Genomic DNA, 22,469 nt, shown 5'->3' on the forward strand with positions numbered 1-22,469 from the left:
AGGCACTCCATTGGCAGAGGGCCACCCAGCGCGGACTTAGCCATTATGATCGAGGAGACGCGTCCTCCTCGCGGAGCTAACCAGCATCTCCCCAGCAACCGGGTGAGGCTGAAAACTTCCTGGGTAGGAAGTTTTTTAGGGATCAATGTGATCCTCTGATTTCTCCTAAAATTTCTTTGAAGTTTTAAAAAATGTATCTCTTATACGTAAGTTTAATCAGAAATTAATCAGTTAAGTATCCGTTAATTAGAAATTTAGTTTTGTGTATGTGTGCAGTGGGGACACAATTTTGTTTCCTTCCACGTGGTTCCTTGGGACAGCATCAACCACTCTATCAACTGCCCTCTTCAGCGAGGCTGGAAACACGTATCTTCTTTGTCATACGTGAAATCCCATGTACGTTTGAAACTTCTGATTCTCTCTTCTGTTTTACCAGTCTATTCAGCTGCTCCTAAGAAATGCCATTCTGCTTTGAACAGAGCAGTTCTCAGGGCTGGAGGAACGGACACCCCCCCACCCCCCGCCACTAGCCCGCCCCTCCCCTGGGTGAGGGGCTCTCCTGCACCCAAGCCCAGCATGGCGCCAGCCCAGATCTGGCGCCTGATAAGCACCGAGTCCTGGGTTTTCTGGTAGGTTTAGCTGGAAAAGCATCAGGAAATCCAGATATTTACATGTTGGCAAGTTTTGAATTCCCTGCAAACATTTAAACATAACCTTTAAAAACTGCTCCTTGCTCTATATTTACATTTAAAGATCATACTGAAGAGGGAAAGATGGCAACATTCGCATTCCTAACTTTATCACCCCTTCATGGTAGACTTACCTCTCTACTCATCCATCCCACCTCAGCAGCTGCCAGCCCCGTGGCTACTAAAATGTATCAAAACCCACAGAAGCTGAAAATTAAGAGCCTGGAGTGAACACACACAGGAGAAGCAGCGGGCTGAGTGGGCAGCCCTGAAGTTGCGACGTGCAGGCCAGGTGCACTGCCAGGGTAACTCTGACCAGAGAACGGCCGGGCCATTTGTCACTGCAAAGGAACCCATCAGGGGACTTTACAGGGTTGAAAACAAGTAGATAAATGCCCTTAGGGCTTTTGTCTTCCCTCGGTGGTGGGAAGAAAGGACCTTGCCCCACAACCCGCAGCCTCTGTTGCTCAGACCTACCTGCCTGTCTCATGAGCTCTCCTCCCAGACCCCTGAAAATTAATGAAAACAAAGTTAAAACTCCTGTTATACAAAAAACGTAAGTATTTTCACCAAGTAACAGATGTAACTTCAGGCTCCAAAAAGTATTACAACGTTAAAGAGCTGCACTCGTTGTTGGTCACGTGAACTACTTTTTATGAAAAGAAATGAAAATACTTGCTGTGACCACTTACGTGATGATTTTCAGTTTTCACTGGAGCCTCTAATCCCTGGTATGAATTATATCACAGAATCATGTGTAACAAATTCCAAACACTGTTCAATTTTTACTTTGTAAAAACTACAGGAACTTAAGGCACCGGGAAGATATCATCACCCAGCAGGACCGGGAAGCGGGGCTCCCCACCAGGACCCCGACTGACGAGGGATGCCAGTGGGGAGCTGGTGGACATGAGCTCGAGAAACACCCCGGGAGAAGGTAGGAAAGCTGTGAGACCATGGCTGCTGGCCCAGACAGAGGAACAGGATTCAAGTTTGCCCTCCTGCCTCAAACAAGTGGAAAACTGGACAAAAATTCAGAGGCTGGCAGACAGAGGTGTGGAAGGAGGGAAGGAGTAGCCAGGGCCCAGCGGGGAAGCCCCTGCAGATGGAAGGCGGGGAGGCCAAGGCGGCCGGAATCTGAGGGGATGCGGAGCAGCACCCCCAGCGCTGACCCTGAGCTGCACGTTCGAGAAGAGAAACCACCTGAGCCTGAAAAAAGAAAAACACTCCTAAGAAGGCGGGGCACGCGTGGGAATCCATACAGGCGGGGAGGAGCCCCCCTCAGTCAGAGCACTGGCCTCCTCAGGCACGAGGCACGAAGAGACCCCTCGGAAGGACCACCTGAGCGGCCGGCCCACTTGTTTCGGCCCTACCAAGCCTCCAGAGCTGGCTGTGAAAGGATCCAACTGCGCCCACCAAGCAAGCAGCACCGGACAGCAGCAGCCGGCACCCAGCTCCCCACTGAGAGTCCAGAACACCCGCCATGACCCCAAGAAAACCACCCACACAGACCTAGCAGCTCCCCAAGAGGACGGAATACACACGCAGGGTCATCAGAACAGCTCTCAGCTCATGCACGCGTCCCAGGAGGGGAGAAGAGAGACTGAGTCATAGCAAGACAGGACCTCAAGAAATAAAACCACAGATCTGAAAAGGAAAGTGAACCAAACTCAATCAGTGATGGGGACAGAAACCAAAGCAATAAAAACGAAGAGGTTTAAAGAGACTCTGCTCAAAGACAAGCGTGAAAATGACAGAGGAGGCCATTCAAATAGAGGTGGGCCAAGTACGGGCAGCTTAAGTCACAGGAGGAGTAACAAGGATGCTACTGAATTACAACATGGTGTGTGTGGCAGGGTGGGGGGCGCGGTGCACGAGTCTATAGTGATACATCAGAAAGACAGACAGCAGGGTGGGAGTGGGGAGGGACGCTGCTCTTTCCAGACAAGTCCCAGAAAATGCACATGGAAAGAATGAGGGAATCAGCCAGGCACCCACCAGCAGACCGCAGGGTGATGGCTGGCTCAGGCAAGGCAGGCACTGAAATCCAGGATCCGTGAGTCTTGAAACCACCCGTCAGGCCAGTCGCTAGCTGCAAGGGGGTGCATGCCTCTCACCATCACATCTGACCTTCTGGAGGTCGTCCCTAAACCCAGGGGTCAACTCAGCGTCTCCACCAGGGGGCAAACACACCGACTTCACAGGCAACACAAGGGTCCGCGCCAGCCGCGCCATGGGCAAGCCAGATCCAGTCATGCAGGGAACAACCCAGCAAACCCGGAATGTGTAATGTTACCCAGCACGCCCGGCCTGAAGAGAGGCTGCACCGTGAAACACAAAAAGGGAGCTAACTGAGTAACGTCAGACACAGCACAGACACCGGAGCAGGCCCTAGCTCAAGGGGAAGGACGGCTACAGAGGGCACTTGAAGACAAGCTGAAGGAGCCTCCGCTTCCGGGTCCCGGAGGTCCCACGGAGCCTCCGGTGCGCTGGGGACGCTGGTCGTATGCGATCACACAGGAGAAAGTCCCTGCTCTTCCCTGATGCTTTCTCAAGTCTTAAAGAGGAAGTAACAGGCCCACAAGTTACTAAAGAAAACAAATAATACATGTATACAGAGGGAAAGAAAACAAACGGTCCCGATGTTATGAATAACTGACTGAGGTGGGGGAAGGGTGAACAGGTACTCACTGCACGATTCTTTTAATTTTATTTAGACCCCAAACAAGATAAAATGTTCGGGGTTAGGGAAAATCAGTCCTTGCTACGTCCTCCCCCAGGAAGATTTCTGAGCACAGTCCACCCAAGAGAATGCAGTTCCCAGAGTCGCTCAGATTGCTGAGAGAGCCTGAGAGGCCCCAAAGAGACCAGCGGGACCTAGCACCCCCGAGGCCTCAAGGCTGTGGCTCCCAGGACAGCAGGCGGCCTCCCAAGGGCCGACTTCCTCACTCACAGAGGGGCAGGAGCACACCCACCAGGGGACCAGAAGAAGGCTGGTGCAAACCCCACACGCAACTCGCACTTCCCTCCAAGATCAAGATCCAGGTCCCCTGGACACATGGCCTGCCATTTCCGTTTCCCCACAGTTCACGTTTCTTTAAGGCTTTCTGTCCTGCCAAGGATGGCCTGCCGCCACTCCTGCAGGAGGGCCTGGCGCTGCCAGGTGGCACGTAGGGACTTGGGCATGGCATCACAAGCAAGAGGCCCCACGCACTCAAGTGTCAGAAGAGATTCAGCAAGGGCTCCCGGCCCGCTGGCGGGAAGTGCCTGCCAGGTTTCAGAGCTTGGACACTCCCAGTCAGGAGCACCACGCAGCCTGGTCAGGAGTTCTCACCCTCCTGCCCCTCCCCAACAAGGATTCTCCTTCCAACCTGCCCGACATAGCGAGTGCTCAGAGCTCCCACTGCACACAGCGGTCCTCCCAGCACAAGCCCCCAACAGCCAGCCAGCACTGACCACCCCTGGGTGTCACAGGGCTGCCCTGTCAGTTTGTCAGACCTGTGAGATGCTCCAGCCCTGTGTCCCTTGCCATTGTAAGAGGGATCTTTAGGTCACGTGGGACCCAAGGCTCTAGCACCAGACTGACCTAAGGGGTCCCTTCCAGGAGAGAGAGTTTACTTCCACAGGCGAGGCTGCTTCTTGAAGGTCAGGACCAAGAAGGAAGGGTCTGGAGCTTTGTCCCAACTATGGAGGTCCGAGGCCGAGAAGGCTCTGCCAGGCAGGATCCTCCGTTTACTTGGGCCGGGGGCCCTGTGGAAGGTCAACACTGGTAGTGCCATCTGTGGTGGGACCTCACATCACAGAGAATCAGCTCAGCCCAGTGGAAACCCCGGATGCCAGGGCTGGCGGGGTGGTCTCCCTGGGTGGCAAAAGCTGTGTGTGTGTCACGAGTAGCCATCAGGAGGATTCGGTGTGACTCCACAGGGACAGGACCCAGCCAGGAAGCTGTGCCTCGTCTACCGTGGACTCTGTCCTCCAGGCCTCTTAGGCTGCTGATTTGAATGAACACTTTTGCAGCAATAAGCCACAACCACAGCATCAAGAGCTCAGTTGGTAAAGAATTCGCCTGCAATGCAGGAGACCTGGGTTGGGAAGATCCCCTGGAGAAGGGAAAGGCTACCCACTCCAGTATTCTGGCCTGGAGAATTTCATGGACTGTATAGTCCATGGGGTTGCAAAGAGTCACACATGACTGAGTGACTTTCACTTTCATTTCTTTCACAACATCAAGAGCTATGCTGAGTGCCAAGTCCTTCTGCCAGCCCAGTCCCTGAGCCTGGGAGTGGTCTCGGGGACCCCCAAACTCACAATAAGAAAACAGTCAAAGGAAACAGTGGGGCTAAGCTGGATCTCACAGGTCAGGACTGGACGCTCGGATTCAGGCCCCTGCAGTCTGGTCCTGTGGGGCACGTGCCCTCCCTTCTGTGGTCTGTGTGGGAGTCAGACCCGGGGAACAAACACTGCTGAGGCACCAGGCCCATCCCACCCAGAGCCCTTGCTACACCAGATGCCACGTGCATCATCTCCCTACGCTGGCCTCAAGGAAGGGGCTTATTTTCTACTTACTTCTGAGATTTATCACTAGAAAAGAACATTTAGAGGCAATGAACAGACGTGCATTTGGAGTTTGTAAGATGCTAACGATATCATCAGACGCCTTCAGCCCGAAAGAAAGCCACACACGACGAAAGCACGATGGCCCAGGGCGGCCAGCAGTTCACTGCTCAGTCCCCTCGGCACGCAGCTTACTCCCTGCTCATCCACGGTCAGTCCACGGAGCGCAGGCCGCGTCATCAGGAACAAGTGAACACGCTTTCAGGTATGAGAAAATGGGTCGTTCCTTTCTTTCTATTTAAAACAGATGAAAAGCAGGCAGGCAGCATTGGTGGGACAGCCGAGGGCCCACGGGAACTCCCTCCAGGCCTCCGCCCAAGAAGCAGGAACCGGGAGGCAGAGCCGCACCCACAGGTCCAGGTCCACACCAGGCTCCACCCACCCAGCAGGAGAATCGCCCAGCAGAGTTTACTACCTGCAGGATGTCTCTAAGGGAAGGACCATTAAACAGGACACAGACACCACCAAAGAGCCCCAGAACCTCGTCCCGTCTCCACACTGACCATAGAGGGTCCTAACACAGGTAATCACCCAAGAAAAACAGAAACACACGTCCACACCAAGACTCATATGCCAATATTCATAGAAGTTTTATCCTCAAAAGCTGAAAGATGCCCATCACCTGGCAAGAAGATGCCAAGCACACAGGTCGCTGACCAGCAACAGCTCTACGAGAGAACATACCGCTGTATACCAACCACACAGTGAATCTCAGAAACAGCGCTCTCGGTGAGAAAGACCAGACCCTAAGACTGCACAGTAAGTTCTATCCACATGACATTCAGAGGGCAGACCACAGCCACCAGGGCAGAGGGGGCCTGCTGCAAAGGGCAGAAGGCAGATCCAGGCAGGGCCGCTGCTACGGGTGGTCTGTCCACAGCCAGGAGCCTCTCAGACTCCACAGTCAAAGGAGGAAGCTTCTCGTCATGTTGTCTGTGAAGCTCAGAACCCAACCACCCCTTTCACGGCTCTTAACTCGCTCAAATACGACACACAGATGACTCAGCCACGACCACTCAGCAGATGCCCGTGACTAGGGGCCCAGCGTTTTCTTCACAAAACATAAAACTTCAGGTATGTAAATCTTACCTGTATAACTGACGATCGTAAAGCTAAAAATAAAGAATTGAAAATTAGTCATCTGAATCACTAGGATTTAAAAATATAACACAGCAGGTATATAACATCAACGAGCATCAGGAGGAGAACAGAGAGACAAGCACAGGTGGGCGTCTCCCAGGAGGGCTGATGGAGGGCACTCCACTCTCCAGGAGTGCCTCGCTAAGAAGCCCCTCCCTCACTAAGACCCTCCTGCACAACTGCGTTTGATCCCCAAGATGCCCAGATTCCTCCTTCCCTGGCCTGGTAGGGAAACCGAGGGTCAGAGCAGGGAGGAAGAGGGTCACCAGCCAGTGACAGCGGGGAGATGCCTGGATACCAGACCTGCCCCCCAACAGCCCCTCAGGCAGAAAATTAAGCCTGCTGGCCCTTCTCCTGGCAAGGAACTCAGAGAAGCACCTCAGCATCATTACTAACTACCGTCCCTGCCCCCACTCACTGAAAGCTCATGCTGTGCCAAAAACTCCACCCAACTCTCCAGACACATTCTTCAGTTCTCACAGAAACTCGAGCAAGTAGGTTCTGCTATTATCCAGGCTCTACAGAAAAAGGAAGCCGAGGACGGGGTGATCCCCACACTGAACCTTCTACAGCACCACATGGCGTCAGCCTGGCTCCACAGTGTCCAGGTAGCACCAGACTCCACTCTACAGGTGAGAAATGAGGGCGTCCCTGGTGGTCCAGGGGTTAAGAATCCGCCTCGCAATGCAAGGGACACGAGTTAAATCCCTGGTCAGGGAAGATCACCCAAGCAGCACAACTCCCGAGACCAAGCTCTGGAGCCCGAGCGCCCTGGAGCCCACGCCCTGCAACAAGAGAAGGCACCGCCATGAGCAGCTCGAGCACGGTGACGAAGAGCAGCCCCCGCTCACTAGAAGAAAGCCCGCGTGCAGCAGCGACGACCCACCACAGCCAGACATACATACAGGCGTCTTTAAAGGTGAGAAATGCACCTAGACAGATGAAATGACTTTGCTAAAATGGAAAGGAAAGCTAACAGCACCAACGGGATGAGGGAAGGACGTCAGAATGGTCAACTACCACATAAAGAAAAATCTTAAACCAGAACTCAACCCAGAACGACAAACGGTAAAGCCATTTAACACTCAAGAGTGACTTTCATGTTATCCTATAACATTCAGACCCACAGCTCGTACTTCACCAATTTTGAGTCACAAAAAGCCTTTGAGAATCTCAAAACCCAGAAAAACACACACACCTCCTCCCCAGGGAAGTGCATACACAAAGCCTGGGTGTGACTGCAGACGTGGAGCTCCCCTGGTGGGGGTAAAGGTGGGGGTGCAAGGCCTTCTGTGAGCCACCACCCGCCCACCATCCCGCGAGGACGCCCCGAGCGAGGACGCCCCGAGCGAGGAGGGCGGCCAGGCAGTGCAGCAGGACCAGATGAGAGGCGGGCACTCCCTGCCAGGCCCAGCGGGGGACACTTGGCCACACGGGAGAGCCTGAGCTCACCCCCAGGGTTCGTGCCCAAAGCCAGGCTGCACTTGGAGCTGAGGAGCAGGAAGGGCGTGGGGGCAGGGAGGCCCCCAGGCACCGGGAGACCTGGGAGAGAGACAGCCCGGCAGCTGCACACTGACCTGCTGGTGGATCTGCTTCAGGCCATGCATGGCCTTCTCGTCCAGGAAGTCCGAGACGGGCCTGCAGGAATTCAAACACAGGTGAGGACCATGGTTTTGAGTCTGGGGCAGTGGGGGGGCTTGAAATTCTCAGGAGCCCTGGGGAGAGAAGTAGGGTCAACTCAGATCTGCCATCATCGTGCCCCCAGGGAACCACCTCGAGGGACAGGAATCGACTTTATATAACACAGTATTCCTCAAGGTGGAGTTCAGGAACCACGGCACAGACATCACAGTGTGTGGTGAGCTGTATCTTTGAGGAAAAGTTAGTCAGAAAGTAAGAAGATGGAGCAGCTGCTTCACAAAACGTTCTCGACGTTCAGACGTTCTCAGCCACCCCGTACTGCGCCTGTTGTTATTTACACCAACTGCGCCAACGGAAGAGGCTCCTGGTTGAAACTTTTATATCCTCTGGTATTTTAAATTATTCAAAGTGATACACGAACACAGAATACTGAATACACAGGCTACTCCACACCAAGTCTGGAAAGCGTGTCTTTGCTGCACAATCTGTTTGGTGACAAGAGAAGCCCAGTGAGGCGGGACCCCCCTAGAGAGGACAGGGGACCACTGACAGGTGTCAGGAGCACGGAGCACACCACAGGTGCGAATGGAGGGCTTCCTACCTTCCCTGCTGTGTGGCCAGCGTGTGCAGGCTGCGGGCGACCTCTGCGCAGGCGAGCACGGCCCCGTGCCGAGTGTGCAGGTCTGGGCTCTGTGTCATCGACAGCAGACGCGGGAACACTGCCAAGGCACAGTGGGAGAGGCACACGGGGTGACTGTCAGACGCGCGGGTTCAGGGTCCAGGGGAGGAACGCACCCGCTCAGCTCTACCATTACCCCACAACCAGGGCGAAACTAGGGCCTCCAACACACCGAACCCCATCAGCAGACACATGAACAGGAAGGACGAATGTGACTTAAGAGTCCCAAACAGCACGCATCTCCGGGGCTCCAGACAGGGTGGTAACTCAGGGTGAGGACAGACAGCAGGAAAGAAGGAAAACAGACTGTTTTCCAGGTCCTTCCTATTGTTCAGGGACCCCCAGGGCTCTGCTGGGGGGCAGGGAGGACAGAGGCTGGGCTGTAGAACCGTACAGCCAACACACGCTGGCTCAGCCAGGAGTTCCCTCCTTGATGCTCAGAGCAGAGAAAGCCTCGGAGCCTGCGCTCTGGGAACAGAAAGCAGGATCAGAGTCCCTGCAGCCTGGCCGGGAGTACAGGTGAGAAGTCACAACCACGGAGGCTCTGTCCGTCCAGCCCCACCAGCCAGGAAAAGCCCAGTCCCAGCCACGCAGAGGCCACGGAGGCCAAGAGCATCCTTGCTGGGAGGGGCCGTCACGGGCGCTCAGATGCGGCAGCCGGTAGTGGTCAGCACTCCTGAACTGGGAAGAAAGTGTCCCCTTCATTCAGGCAGCAGGATTATCATCGAAGGAAAGTAAACACCAGGTGAGATTTCTGACATTAATTAAGAGACCACGAAGCTGAAAAGGCCCTCAGGACCTTCACAGGCCCCAAGTCTTCATGTAAAATCCTAGAGTGTCTGAGTAAAATCAGCAGTAACTCCAACTGAACAACTGTAATCCAACAACAGTTACCTCTCTAATAAACGTCAGTGGGAATAAGTACAATTCGAAGAAACCTATGTATTGTTTGCTGAATTGAAATCAGATGCCTGTTGATTCCAAATGGAAAAGACACGATGGAACAAATACAGGGTCTTTTTTAAAGAGAAGGGCATGTCATTAACTCAGACTGGCCGTCTTGTTCTGAGTTGAGCGCACTCAGGCCCAGCCCAGGAAGTCAGCGAGTCCCCCGCAGCCCCAGGGAGGCAGCTCACTGTTTTGTATGTTACATTATGAGCTGCTTCATTTGTTGTTTCAAGGCTCATCCTGAAACGCACACAGTGCACAGCAGATCCACCCCTTCTGGCTGGGATGGCAGAGGAATGAACCCTGGGGCTCCCGGGGACATGCACACCTTGGTGCTCACAGCACCTGCGCTCCCAGGGGCTGGGGCACCTGGTTCGTGTTCTGTCCCCAACGAAGCACAGACCAGTTCTTCCCACCCTTCCCAGCAAGAGAGAAACCCTCAGGTCTTAACATCGGCGAGGGGGCCTCCGGGGCTTTCTGCTGGGTGTGTGCGCGTGCGTCTGTGGTGCACACGCATATGCACGTGTGAGGGCATGTGGGGAGCACCTACCTTCACAGGCAGTGTGCTCGGGCGCTCGCTGCGCCAGGTTCCGCAGCGCCTTGGCGGACAGCTCCCTGATGGTCCTGGGGGCAGGGCAGACAACACTGTTAGTCCTGCAGGCTGAGGAATCTGGCTTTCTCTCAGAGAGAACAGTGTGCAGGAGCTGTCGCCTGGCCCACTTAGCCAAACGCTATGAGAAAAAATACAAATAAACTAGCAAATAAGAACCTCTGTTCGTAAACGAGGGAGAGAGCCTTCACCAAGAGGCGGCACTACATGCAAGCCTGTGTCAGGACAAAGCTGCCATCTGCACGGCGCCGGATGGCCCAGCGGGTCTAACCTCCTGCACCCCGAGGGACACAGACGACAGGAGTGCCGGAGTCTGGTAAACACTACCGGGAAGACCGTAGGCTGAATGAGGGAAGTTCCAGTGGCTCAAGCTCATCAACAGGAGGTGCACATCACATCAGTGTAAATATCTCCAATCAAGGCACAGTTGGTACGTCTCAACACATAGATCTGAAGGACGACCCGAGAGTGGTTTAAAAAACCAAGCCTGCCAGGGGCCAGACAGGCTCTGATCACACCCAGAGGGTCACCTGTGAGATGGATGCCCGCCTCCACGCATGCCCCCCAGCCCCAACCCAGCAGTGATCTTCCCAATTAGTGCACTTTGAAGATAAGCTTTCTGTATTTAAAAACAATATTTTTTATCATCTAAATATCAGACCTCATTTATAAAACTCTTAGAAAAAAAACATAAGGGGAAAGCTTCATGACATTATATTTGGCGATGTTTTTCTTGCCAAATCTAAAGTTTTTTAGATCTTTTTCTAAAATGTTTTTCAACACCAAAAGCACAGGCAAAGGAAAAACTATATACACTGATAACAGAAAAATTGATTATAGTTAAACTGGAGTGTGTTAAAATCTAAAACTTCCGAGTATCAAAGGATACAATCAACAGAGAGAAAAGGCAACTTACAGAATAGGAGAAAATATCTGCAAACCATGTATCTGATAAGGGACTAACATCCAGAATATATAAAGAACTCTTAAACACAACAACAACAACGAAAACGAAGTAACCCATAAAGATCAACACTTCAGAAAAAACAGACGGTAACAAGTACTGGTGAGGATTTGCACAAACTGAAATCCTTGTGCATTGGGATTGGGAATGTTAAATGGTACAACCATTATGAAAAACTATGGATCCCACTTCTGGGTATATACCCCCAAAACAGAGAGCAGGGTCTCGAAGAGATATTTATACATCCATATTCATAGTAGCATTACTCATAATAGCTGAAATGTGGAAGCAACCCAAGGATGATGGATAAAGAAAATGTGGCAAGTATACAGAATGGACCCCTGCTTGGTCTTATAAAGGAAGGAGATTTTGACACACGCTACAGCATGGATGAACCCTGGAGGACAGTATGTTGAGTGAAATCTGCTAGGCACCAAAGGACAAATCCTGCAGGATTCCACATGAGATTCCTATAAGATTCAGATCCACAGAGACAAACAGGGTTGCCAGGGAGAGGGGGAGTCAGTGATTAATGGGTATGGAGTTTAAGTTCTGCAAGATGAAAAGGTTCTGGAGGTTGGCTGCACAGAAAGGGGAATGTACTTAACTGAACACTAAAAATGATTAAGACATTATATTATGTGCATCTTACCACAGTCAAAATTTTTTAATTATGTTTATCTTGATACATAAATTATTTGGGGTGAGTATGTCCAAGTATCAGAAAATGTTTATTTTTTTTTAACTGAAGCACAGTTGATTTACAATGTTGTACTGATTTCTGCTGTATAGCAAAGTGACTCGGTTATACATATATATTCTTTTTCATATTCTTTTCCATCATGGTTTATCAGGATATTAAATACAGTTTCCTGTGCTACACAGTAAGACACTGCTGCTTATCAAAAAATGTTTAAAAAGAAACCCAAAACACTGGATAATACCTTTCAAAAGTATACACTATTAGAAGTGTAACAGAATATCTACACTGGAGAAGGTATATTTACATCACTGAAGAATTCTGTAAGGCTCCCCATTTCCCACAAGCCATGTATTCAAAGGAAATTGAAGAGACCCCGTTTATCAACTTTTAGCTCATATCTCTTTATGGATATAATCCAGGCCAAAAACAGAGAAAGGCAGAAGTTTCTCCGCCTCTGAAGAATCATTTAAAAATTAGGCATAATCTTGTTCCATGAATCCTAACATTTGAAAAAAATCTGAGCAGGTATTATCATGAGGACCTTCAAATCTGACTGCAATTTCCCCTCCATTTATGAATCCTGGAAATTTCAGGTTTTTAGAGCTTATACTAAAAAGAATACTTCCACAAAGAATGTTTTAAATAAAATTAATAATTCAAAAAATGAGGAAAAAATAGAAACCACACAGTAAAATGACAAGTGTAAATTAAACGACATGGATAACCACATCAGATGTGAAAAGACTATAGCCCTCAAATAAAAGGCGTTGGTCGCCAGGCTGGACGTAAAGGAGGGACCATCCGCCGTCCCCCCCACAGACAGACAGGGGTGCAAGGTGACGGGGGCTGTGACAGGCCTCTTTCTGTAAGGCCCCAAGCTTAGAATGGTTTTCATATCTTTAAAGGATTTTATAAAGGAAAAAAAACAATAAAATACATGGGACAATGACCTAAAATATTACTCTCGGCAAGAAAAAGCTTGCCGACCCTTAAGCTACAATAATATCAAATTACACTTTAAGATAAGGAATCTAACATGAAACGAAAATAGACAATACGTTTGGAAGATACAAAAAAAGTCAGAAATGTATATGCACCTAACCAGAGTCTCACCCAGAATACACCAAGGAAAAAGGACAGAGTCGAAAGACGAAATGAACATTTCAACAACAGCTGGAGATTTCAACAGCTAAAAAGTTTAGTCTAACACCATGGGTCACACAGTTGCAATTCTGGTTTTAAATGTCCTACTGACCACAAGCAACAGCCACTCTAAGCTGGGATTCCAGATGCAGAACCTGAAGAAGCTCCTTACACACACAGGCGTCTGTGTCCCTCGGACCTCAGCCTGAGCGCTACGCAGAGCTTTCCAAGAGAAAGTAAGCCGTTTTCCCAGAGGTGCTGACGGCAGCGCTGATAACCCGCTCTGGGTCATACAATGGCCCTCCCCATTGGATGGACACGTTTAACTGCTAGAAAATGTGAAGACACCTTGAAACTGACCCGTAATCAGGAAAAAGGAAAGGCCTGCCTGGCTCCAGGAAGGATGGAGGAGACGGCTAAGCGGCCAGATGGAGCAGATGCGAGGTGGGAGGCCGTGGCCATAGAGGGGTAAGTGGATCCCACAGCCCAAGTTCCCTGCCCTCGTGACATGGGAATGTTTACACACCCAGCAGATGTCACTGAAGTCTCCAGGTGACCATTAACCAACACATCAGGTGTGAATAGTGGAATTTACATTACTTCTCAAGAGTTCCTTCAAAACTATGAAATCTATAATCAAAAAACGTATTAAAGGCTTACGAGCTCAATTTAATCTCTCCCTTGGGAAATAATAAGAATTCTAATTTGACAGATAAATTAATCAGGCAAACACAAAAACACAAAACCTACCCATCCCAATGGTTGATCTTCATGGTAACCAGGTGTTCTATCATTGGTTGTGTGTACTCAGGAAAGCCGGCAATAAACATGCTGGAAAAAACAATATTCAGAGATGGTGAGAATGTGCAGGAACAGGAACTCACACATTGCTTCTGAGAACATAAAGCGATATAACCACTTTCAAAAACTGGCAGTTTCCTATAAATCTTTTAAGTTTCCTATAAACCCCCTTTTAAGTATTTATCTAAAAGAAGTGAAGATATAAATCCACAAAAAGACTTCTAAATAGATAAAGACTTCAAGCAGCTTCATTCATCAGAGCCCCAAAGAGAAAACCCCCTAAATGTCTGTCTCTAACAGGAGGACTGACAAGAAAAGTGCAGAACAGTGGCGGACTCAAGACAGCTCAGTCATCAAGAGGTACAAGCTACCAGCACATGCACAGTAAGTGTGGCTCTCTGAAACCACCGTGCTGAGAGAAAGCAGCCAGGTCCAAGAATCTGATCTTTCTGATTCCACTTGTGCGACATTCTACAAACGGCATCAGTGAGCTACGGTGATGGGCAGAGCCGCCTGGGGCCGAAGAGCTGAGCTCCTTACCTCTCAGTGGCAGTGCTGGCCACCCAAGTGTGCAGGCTGCCAGCACTCACTGAACTGTACGCTTCATATGAGGACAGCTGATGGAGCGTAATTACGCCTTAAAAATAAAAGCTACATCTGAACACACCATAGCAGAACTTCTAAAAATAATTTCCAAGTGGGACACGCCTTTCTAATTATGACTCAAAACCCAGAAGCCAAAAAAGAAGAAACTGGTACCTTCAAAATACTCAACCAAAGGAGAAGAACGCTGCTGGGAAAAACACACCATAAAACAAAAACATATCTGCAACTGCTATCACAAACAAGAGACTTCTGTAACATGGAGTATTTCCAAATCAATAATATCATCACCTAGGAGAAAAATCACCAAAGTTTATAGAAAAGATACAGCTCAAACATTCAGCCTCATTCAGTGGGAAACAGAAAGAAAAGTTTTGTCCAAAGTTTTTGGCAAACTGCCAAAATCAGGGTTTTACAGCTGCTGCTGGAAAGATCTAGAAGCACCCAGAAACACTGCCAGGGACAGCATCTTGGCACAGCCTCTAGAGACAGCAAGTGGCATTGCCCAGGAAATTGAAGAAGAATACCTGTTGGTTCAGCAGTTCCACTTCTGGTTAATTCACTCAGATATAACTACACAGGTGAGAATATACACAAGAATATTCACTCCACATGGTTCATAACAGCAAAAGACAGAAGCCAATGGCCAGGAGAGGGAGATCTACAGGTCACAGTCCACATAAAAATATGGAAGGCTCTCCAAACGCAGGACGTCACAGGCAGCAAACGGCCTCCAGGCTCTGCTGTGATGGCACACGCGCAGAGCTGCTCCTTACTACTGACAGCCCAACTTGGTTACTACAGGCTGACCTCGTTTTATTATACTCCACAGACACTGCACATTTTACAAATTAAAGATACATGGCAACTCTGCATTGAACAAATCAGCATCATTTTCCAGCAGCATCTGCTCACTTTGCGTGTCACATTTTGGTAATTTCTGCAACATTTCAAACTTTTTTTTTTCAATATTGTTATAAGTGTCATGGTGATCTGCGAACAGTGACGGCTCACGTTATCATGACTCGCTGAAAGCTCAGACGATGGTTAGCAGTGGTTGGCAATAAAGCATTTTTAAATTAAAGCATGGACTTTTTTTTTTATAGACACCTAATATTAACCCCTAACAGACTTTAAGATAATTCTCATATGCAGTGGGAAACCAAAAAATTCATCTGACTCACTTTAACACAATACTCGCTTTGTTTCAGTGATCTGGCCCAGAACCCACAATATCCCCACGGTGTGCCTGTATCTGGCCAATCCTCCGTGGATGAGCACTTCAGTGGCTCCAACCTTGCACACCGTGTGCCACTGCTCAACATGGACAGAGGGAAGTCAATACGCCCACAGCCATGAACCGAATCTCTCTAGAAGACACAGGAACTGGGGGTCAACCAGGTGCCTCAGAGGAGAGGGGAGTTGCCCTCGTTTTCCCTAAACAACTCCTGCACCTTCTGAATTTTATACCATGCACATGTATTACTTACTCCAAAAAACGCACTTTTATACTTAATGCCTCTAAAACACCAACTGCTTACACGTATTGTCTGAACCTGCCATACCATCTACATAGCCCCACTATGGACTTGTCCATCACCCATGTGTTACACAGAGGCTGAAAAATACAGTGGATGACACAGAAGGCCAAGAAGGGGGAACAGGATTCTACCCAAACCCTGTGTGGGCACACTGCATGTACACAGGGTGAACACGGGTGCCAGGTGGGCATGCCTGTGCTACAAGGCATGAGCTCTGGGAGAGTCAAGTCAGGGAAAATCTGTGCTCCGGGCATGAGTGGAAGAAAAGCAGAGGCTTCTCCAGCAACAAGCTAGATTGAGAGACCCTCTAAAAATGAAGAAATCACTTAAGCGAGAGTCAGAAGAAGAAAACAGAAAACTCAGGACAGTGAAAGCTGTCAGAAATGGAGCCAAGATGTGACTCCTGGTCCCACATAACCTAGGGGGCCCTGGGCCCACCCAACAAACAGACCCAAGCCAGGCCAGCAACCTGAGCTCCCAGAGAAGTGGGCAGACAAACCAGCAGCCTCACAGGAAGAACCAGACAGGGGCTGGCCACCTGAATTCCAGTCTGAGCTCTGGCACTAACTAGCGGCTGACCTTGGAGAAGACGCACTGCTGCAACCACCAGCCCAGGCGGCGCTCAGCACTTACAGGGACTCAGGCACGGAGGCCAAGTGCAAACTATGAGGGGCACCCACCACAAGGCGAGGACTACAGGGAGGAGAGCCAAGGAGGGTGCGTGACCCACTGGGGGCCAGGAGGTAGGCTGGGGCCGCAGCAGAGAAAGCATTCGGTCCTGCACTCAGACCAGTGACAGGGGTGGTCACGGAGGCTCTGCAAGTGTACAGGACAGTGAGAGCTGGGCCACGGTGACAACTGGGCAGACGCGCGGTGAACGTTTGAGGGTTGTTAGGAAGGAAGGAGTGACAGAACTAGGTCACCAACTGGACGTGCGGAATGAGAGCAGGAGGAGGTGATGTGGGCAGCACGATGCTCACTGAGTGAGGAGGAGGGAAAAGTGCACTCAGGGCTCCCCTAGTGTGAAGCATTTATGGGACAGGAACGTGCAAAACGACCGGAAAGCGAAATAGCACAGAGTCCATCTTTAGACGGGTGCACAGTGCTGAGGTGCCAGCGATGTGTTAAGGAAACTTACAACTCCAAGAAGACACACCTACACAGTGCTCACAGCTGCTCCTCACACTACAGCAGAAAACAGCCGGGCAAAGAGAAGCACCACCCGGACTCACACGTCCAAAGTCGAGAGCCTCAAATGGCCACCAGCTGGTGAGAGGGACAAGCCTGTGCAGTGGACCAGTACCGAGCAGCACTGACGGCTGATGACACACGGCGACAGGAGCCCACAAGAAAAGGCCAGCTCCAGCGACAGCAGGCAACTCGGAGGCTGTCAGGGCCTGGGTTTGAGGGAACTTTCTGGAGTGACAGAAACATTCCCTGCGTTGACTGCAGAGGTGATTATGTACCTATTTTAAACTGGTGAATTTTACTATATGCAAATCAAATGTAATAAAATAGGAGAACAAAACTTAAGCTGATTTTTAACAAAGGGTTTCATCGTGGGAATACGCAGCACACTGTAAGGACAGGCCACAGACAAGAAGGAAACGAGCAGATCAGGGGCCTGAGAGAGGATCTGCATCCAGAACACAAGAAGAAATCTCAAAGTCTCAGCAACACGAGAACCACTAGCCCAGGAGACAAGCAGGCAAAAGACCGGTCAAATACAGCCCATGGGGAGATGCTCAATGTCATTAGTCACTAGGAAAAAAACAAATTAACGAGCTTCTCCTGCACATTCACTAGAACGGCTGAGGTTAAAAAACAAAAACAAAAAACTGACCAGACCAGGGTCCGGCGAGGACAGGGTAAAACGAGGTAGTCACTGTGGAAAACCATCTGGCAGCTTCTTAAAAAATCAGTGTCCAGCCACTCCACTCCCAGCGTTTAACCAAATAGACGAAAGCACCTCCCCACAGATATATACGCACTCAAAGATGATCGAAGCCCCCACCTGGAACTCTGAGATCCACTTCACAGATGGACAGACGTGGTTCATCACGTGAAGGAACGAGGAAGGCATGGGCACAGGAAGGAAGGACACATCCGAGGAAGCAGGCGGAGCGCAGGGGCCGGAACAGCACCCAGAGTCCACACCACACGGCTCCAGCCACCGAGCGACCCAGGGGGACGGGACAGACCGGTGCCTGGAGGAGTGCCTATGTGCGTGCTCAGTACTGTCTGACTCTTTCAGACTCCACTGAATTCTAGGCTGCCAGGCTTCTCTGCCCGTGGGATTGAATGCGTCGTCATTTCCCACTCCAGGGACCTTTCAGACCCAGGGACTGAACCCGCGTCTCGTGGCTCCTGCACCAGCAGGCAGATTCTCTGCCACTGGAGGAGGGGCACCCGGAGCTCCTATGGAGCCAGGTCTCTCGCTATCTGTGTTCTGGTGGCAGAGATCTGTGCCCGTCAACACTGATCAGAATCTACACGTTAAACACAAGCGATCTTCCGTGTGTCACCAGTACTGTGACAAAGCTCTGAGTCAAAAGTAGAGGTAAGACGATGTCAGTCTCCCCACCCGATGGTCCTCGTCCACAAGTTTCAAGTCTGCGTCAGCACTCCCATCTCCAGGAGAACCATCCACACATCAGTCCATACATCCACTCAAGATGTGCCGTGAGCCCCTCATGTTGGGTGAAGCTGAACTTCCCCAAAACCCAAGGCATTTTCTCCCTCACTGGTGCACCCAACACCCCAACTCTCCTGGTGACCCAACTCCTGCACCCCAGCCGTCTCCTGACCATGTCCCCCCACCTCAGGAGGGGCTCTGACCTTCCCCTGACCGTCCCCCACCTTGTGAGCGGCCCTGTCTCCTTGCTTCCAGTTACCAAAACGTAACTACAATGATATGTTCAAAATGTAGATTTGACCATCAAACCTGGTTCCTTGACCTCAAGACAACTCAAGGACCACCGCGGCTCAGAAGCCCCACCCCGGCGGGCTGGGCCCTGCTCTCTGGACTCTCTCCTGCAGGGCTGTCCCCCCAGCCCCACCAGGCTCCTTTGGCATAGGACCCTGGGTGTCAGCCCTGCCTTGGGGCAAGAGGAGAGCTTCCCCCAAAGCGCCCTATGGTAATGGTGCAGCCACAGCCCCCGGGTCCATGACGGCTGGACCCATCTGCACAAACTGCCTCTTGTCCAGGCAAGTGTGCAGAACCCTCTGTAAAAAAAGACAGATCCCAAGCCAGCCCATCTATGAAAAGCAGACCCAACTAAGAGACCTCAGCCCTAAGAAAAGCATGCCAAGGCCAAATGTTGCAAGTTTTCAGCCAGGAAACTTGGGCAAAGGTGGGAGATTCTCCATATATAATACATGTTCAAAGATTAACAATCAAAGAAAACAGAATTAAAACAGGAAAGAACTGAGAAGGCAAAGAAGGCCATTAAATGCTGAGGAAAGGTGGAAAGGATGCTAAAAATACAGAGTCTGTTTGGGCAAAGACTGTTTCTGGGAAAGAGGCTAAATGCTACATTTTTTAAAAAAAATCTGTCCATGCTGGTTATGGAGAAATGTAGTTTCTGCACGGTTTGCACAGTTGGGAAATCTATCCTTCAGACACATAACGGGTGACACTTTAAAAAGGCATTGGTGTGCTTCCTCTCCCAGTTTAAGGCAAATAAGTCACTTCATGAAATCATGCCCATCCTGTACTAGGGTTGCAATGGGTTAATTAACTAAGACACTGAACTCACTGCCCCACGACTTATGTATTTAAATTATGTAAGCTTTGATGCGATTTCTGCAAAACTGCAGTTAGGGACATTAAATATTTAATCCTTGACCTGATTTCTCAAATACCTCTGTTTTACTCATAAAGAAGCTAGAGATAACTTCCACTTGGGAAACACTGCTTCACTGAAACAATAAAGGAACAGTCACTTTCAATCTGAGGGTTCATTCTGAGAAGCTCCCCAGCGGAGCAGTGGCCACACAGAAAGCAAACACAGTTTTGGCTCGTGGTGACTCCCTGTAAAAGACCATGCTCTCAATGGAACGATGGTCTAAGAGGAAAATCACCACCATAGCAGCGCTCCTCAAACCGTGAACACCTCTAAAAGGTGAGCACCCTCTTCCCCAGGCCCCCCTCCCACCGCCAACGTGCTACTGTCCTCCTTTGGATTCTTTCGTATTTTGTCAAGTTTTATGTAAATGGACTCATACACTAGGCACTCTGTCCCATCAGTGAGAAAGAAACCTTTCAAAACAGTTTTCAATTACTTTTTCAATCTTTTCACACATAAATTTACTTTCAGCGGATCTTCCAGGCTCAAGAGACCAAACGGTGGAAACTGATCTGTGATTCAAAGAAAACACTGTATTTTACAATGACTATTAAAACTTACCTTATAACCAGGAAACAGTTAGATCTGTTACCAACAGCAAAGTAGTCAGCTGTGGTCAAAATATCGATCCCATGAGGGAAAGTACCCTAAAAAAAAGTGACGGGGGCGGGGAGAGACAAAAATTATTTCAATGAATAAAAAAGGCATTTTCAAAGTCTGATAACCATATGCACATGAGTTAGGTTTATAAACAAACTGAGAAGCGCTGGGGAACGTAGACTTGGTTACTAAACTGACAGCAAAAACTACATGCCTTAACCAAGCTCACCCAAGGACTTTCAAGTCAAGGACTACTGACTGCCTCTCCGAGGCTGGACACTGTGCTAAAATTATCTGAAGCACTTAAAAAAATTTTTTCCCTAACAATTCTAGCATTTCAACTTTGAAATAATGTAAGAGCCCTTTCTTTAAACCACACACCACAGAAAGACATCAGACTTCAGCAGAACTCAAGTTCAGATTTCATTCAACCAGTGCCCCTCCAGCCAGGACTCCAGAACCCCTGAGGGGGGCCAGCACCTGCCTGGGTTGTGAATCCTGGACAGGAGCCCACCCCCCCACAGCTGGTGGGAGAATGAAGAAGACAAAAACTTGGAGGTCATGTCTGGGGGCCCGACAACTGACAACCAGGACCAGACTCTGAAACAGACAGTTGGGGGAGGTCAGGGACACTGGCCATACCCAGGGACACGTTCCCAGCCTAGGCCCAGACCCCACCCCAAAGTCTGCAAGTTACTGTTGATACCACTCTCTAGTGACAATACTTGAAAATCTGAAAACGAGACAATACGTTCTCTAAAAGGACACAAATGACAACCTTGCAACCAAGGGGGGACTGCGGTGCTGTCACTAACCACGAGAGGACCTGGGGAGGCCTGGGCCCCTGGCACCCTTCCTCACTCTGAGCAAGCCCTACGCACAGGGACCCACGAACCCCTGATCTTCCACACTCTCTCTCTGAGGGAGCCCCACACATGAAGAACTGAACTTGAAATCTGACTCCAAATTGTCAATGGACCCTGGCAAGTTTGTCACGGACACGACCTCAGGATCAGAGGTTTGGTTCTCGAGTGAACCTAAAAGTCAATCCATCTCCCTACACAGCTCAGTGCAGGGGAGGGCCCCCAACACTCCAGGGGCAACCGCGCACCGGGCTGACTCCTGCTGGGCCCCAGGCCACCCACACCAGCCTGAGGCCGAGTTAGAGAGAGCCCATTGAGGCTGCAGGAGGCGGCAGCGCCCTCTGCTCCACTGCGCAAGCCTGCCGGCCCGGCCAACACTGAGACACCTCCCGACGCCCCAGGGCCTCCTCGGGCCAGCCCCCCTCAGAGGCTGGCAGCTGCTGAGTGACCAGCTTTCTTTCTTCTAAGTTCTTGGGGTTCCAGGCAGGCAGGACTAGGTGACACTCAAGCACACTGGGTCTCAGTCGCCTCACAGCAATGGAAGAAAGGCTGCGCCCTTACTAGGTTCATTCCTCAGAAAAACACCCCTGAAGGATGAGGTGGCACCTCAGCAATCTCAGCGTAGCACAAATTCAAGTACAAGCTGCGTGATTTGGTTCCCTCTACCTTTGGCAATGACTATGGAATTCAAGTCTTCGTTTGAAACCACCTTGGCATCAGTTTAGCCTTAACACTGCATTCAGAACTGGACAGCTCACCCCAAGGCCCTGACCCCTCCACGTGCAGGGCCACAGTTCACAATACAGGCTACAGAACTCCCAGCTAATCCACCCTCCTCACTGCCCCTTGGCGGTTCTACGACCTTCGATGGGAGGTGAGCAGGTCGGCCACCTTCACAGGCCTGGTCGAGCCTGAAGACCCACTGATTCCTTTCCTGGCTCCACCCTAAGGGCTAGGGGACCCCTCCAACACCCGGGCCACATGGATGGAAGCACCTCCATGCCCAGTACCCCATGCTTCCAGGAGACCCTCCCACCGTGTACCAAGGTCATCCCTGTGGAAGCTGCAGCATCAGCCCTCTC

The 22,469-nt window shown here is 50.4% G+C and overlaps 1 protein-coding gene across 2 annotated transcripts in view; it reads right to left on the reverse strand.

Moving 5' to 3' along the window:
- TBCD (tubulin folding cofactor D) overlaps window positions 1–22,469 on the reverse strand; it is a 144,153-nt gene that overhangs the window by 25,701 nt on the left and 95,983 nt on the right. For both annotated transcript variants that reach the window (XM_052657027.1, XM_052657026.1), the window contains exons 17-23: window positions 20,486–20,571; window positions 13,882–13,962; window positions 10,262–10,335; window positions 8,686–8,803; window positions 8,021–8,081; window positions 6,393–6,415; window positions 1,167–1,198 (exon numbers count right to left, since the gene is read on the reverse strand). In XM_052657027.1, the coding sequence (XP_052512987.1) occupies window positions 1,167–1,198; window positions 6,393–6,415; window positions 8,021–8,081; window positions 8,686–8,803; window positions 10,262–10,335; window positions 13,882–13,962; window positions 20,486–20,571 (475 nt within the window). The remainder of the gene's footprint in view (window positions 1–1,166; window positions 1,199–6,392; window positions 6,416–8,020; window positions 8,082–8,685; window positions 8,804–10,261; window positions 10,336–13,881; window positions 13,963–20,485; window positions 20,572–22,469) is intronic.

This window comes from Budorcas taxicolor, chromosome 19 (assembly GCF_023091745.1).
Source record: "Budorcas taxicolor isolate Tak-1 chromosome 19, Takin1.1, whole genome shotgun sequence".
Classification (NCBI taxonomy): Eukaryota; Metazoa; Chordata; class Mammalia; order Artiodactyla; family Bovidae; genus Budorcas; species Budorcas taxicolor.